Below are 1,111 nucleotides of genomic sequence, written 5' to 3'. Positions count from 1 at the left end.
GGAACCCCATGTTAGGTTACCCGATCTTCATGACTTCAGGTTTCTCAAACACCCAGGCTACATTCAAAACCCACTAGTACTTCCTTGGGTCATATCAAAAAGTGGAACTAAAGTATATTGAGGTCACTCAAATGCAAAACACTGGATTCCTCACAAATTATTGTTATCAAGGTAGAAAAGACAAGACAGAGCTAATATCATAGATTATCAAAATATTATACTTTGTCTATAATAGAGCAGCTTTCCCAAGGTGCTGCATACTGATTCTAAAATTACTAGCAAGAAAAACACCATATAATAAGGTTTATGTTTACATAGACTCCATGTCATAATTATTCTCCATGCTGGTATCCTCGGGAGGTCTATGATACAGGCAATAATGACATCTACATCTAAATCTTTCTACTCTGGATTCATCTGTGGAACGCTGGTTGAAGTAGCGATGATTTTTAATAAACCACATCAGCCTTTCCATCCTTTCTTTCCGAGCAGTTAACAAAGTCCTTACTCCACCCCTCCTCCTGTTGCTGAGTATTTGGTCCACAAGTTACTGTGGTTTCGTCCCTCTGTCCTGCTGTTGGGGTGGATGTTCTGGTAGAGGGGAAGGAAGTTTGATACTAGGGTCGAGAGTCAATTGACTAAGGTTCTTTATTAATATTTCAGAGATGGTTTGAGAGGCAGCTGAGCCTCCCTGGGAATTTTCTTCACTGGCCATCTGAGAAGGTTCTGGGCCACAGGATGGGTAAAGCTTCATTGGCGAATCCATCGAAAGCCAAGTCTCAGACCTGAAAGCCAAGTCTCAGTCCTTCTAGACCTTTGGATTCCAGTGGAAAGTAATGGGCTCAAGTAGCTGCCAATTAGCCTGGAAAGAATGAGATAGCCCAGAAAGGGCGAGAAAAATGGAGGCTCCAACAAACCGTGGCGAGAGAAAAAGGACAAACCTCCTTTTGCTGCCATTTTAAATGAGATCGATTTGTTGATTTCTCTTTCTGTTGCTTCATTATTGTTGTGTAGGAATGCAACCGATTTCTGTTGATTTTATATCCTGCGACTTTGCTGAATTCATGGATCAGTTCTAGCAGTCTTTTGGTGGAATCTTTTGGGTTTTCTA

At 41.3% G+C, this 1,111-nt stretch overlaps 1 protein-coding gene across 1 annotated transcript; it reads right to left on the bottom strand.

Moving 5' to 3' along the window:
• Positions 1-310: 310 nt before the first annotated feature.
• LOC124501548 (developmental pluripotency-associated protein 3-like) lies at positions 311-766 on the bottom strand. Its single transcript, XM_047065815.1, is given in 1 exon segment — positions 311-766. A coding segment is annotated over 1 exon segment (456 nt).
• Between the last annotated feature and the right edge of the window lie 345 nt (positions 767-1,111).

Source organism: Lynx rufus, unplaced genomic scaffold (assembly GCF_022079265.1).
Source record: "Lynx rufus isolate CCGP_SWC_20201006 ecotype Redwood Valley unplaced genomic scaffold, mLynRuf1.p SCAF_7, whole genome shotgun sequence".
Classification (NCBI taxonomy): Eukaryota; Metazoa; Chordata; class Mammalia; order Carnivora; family Felidae; genus Lynx; species Lynx rufus.
This window is presented reverse-complemented; position numbering and strand designations above follow the sequence as displayed.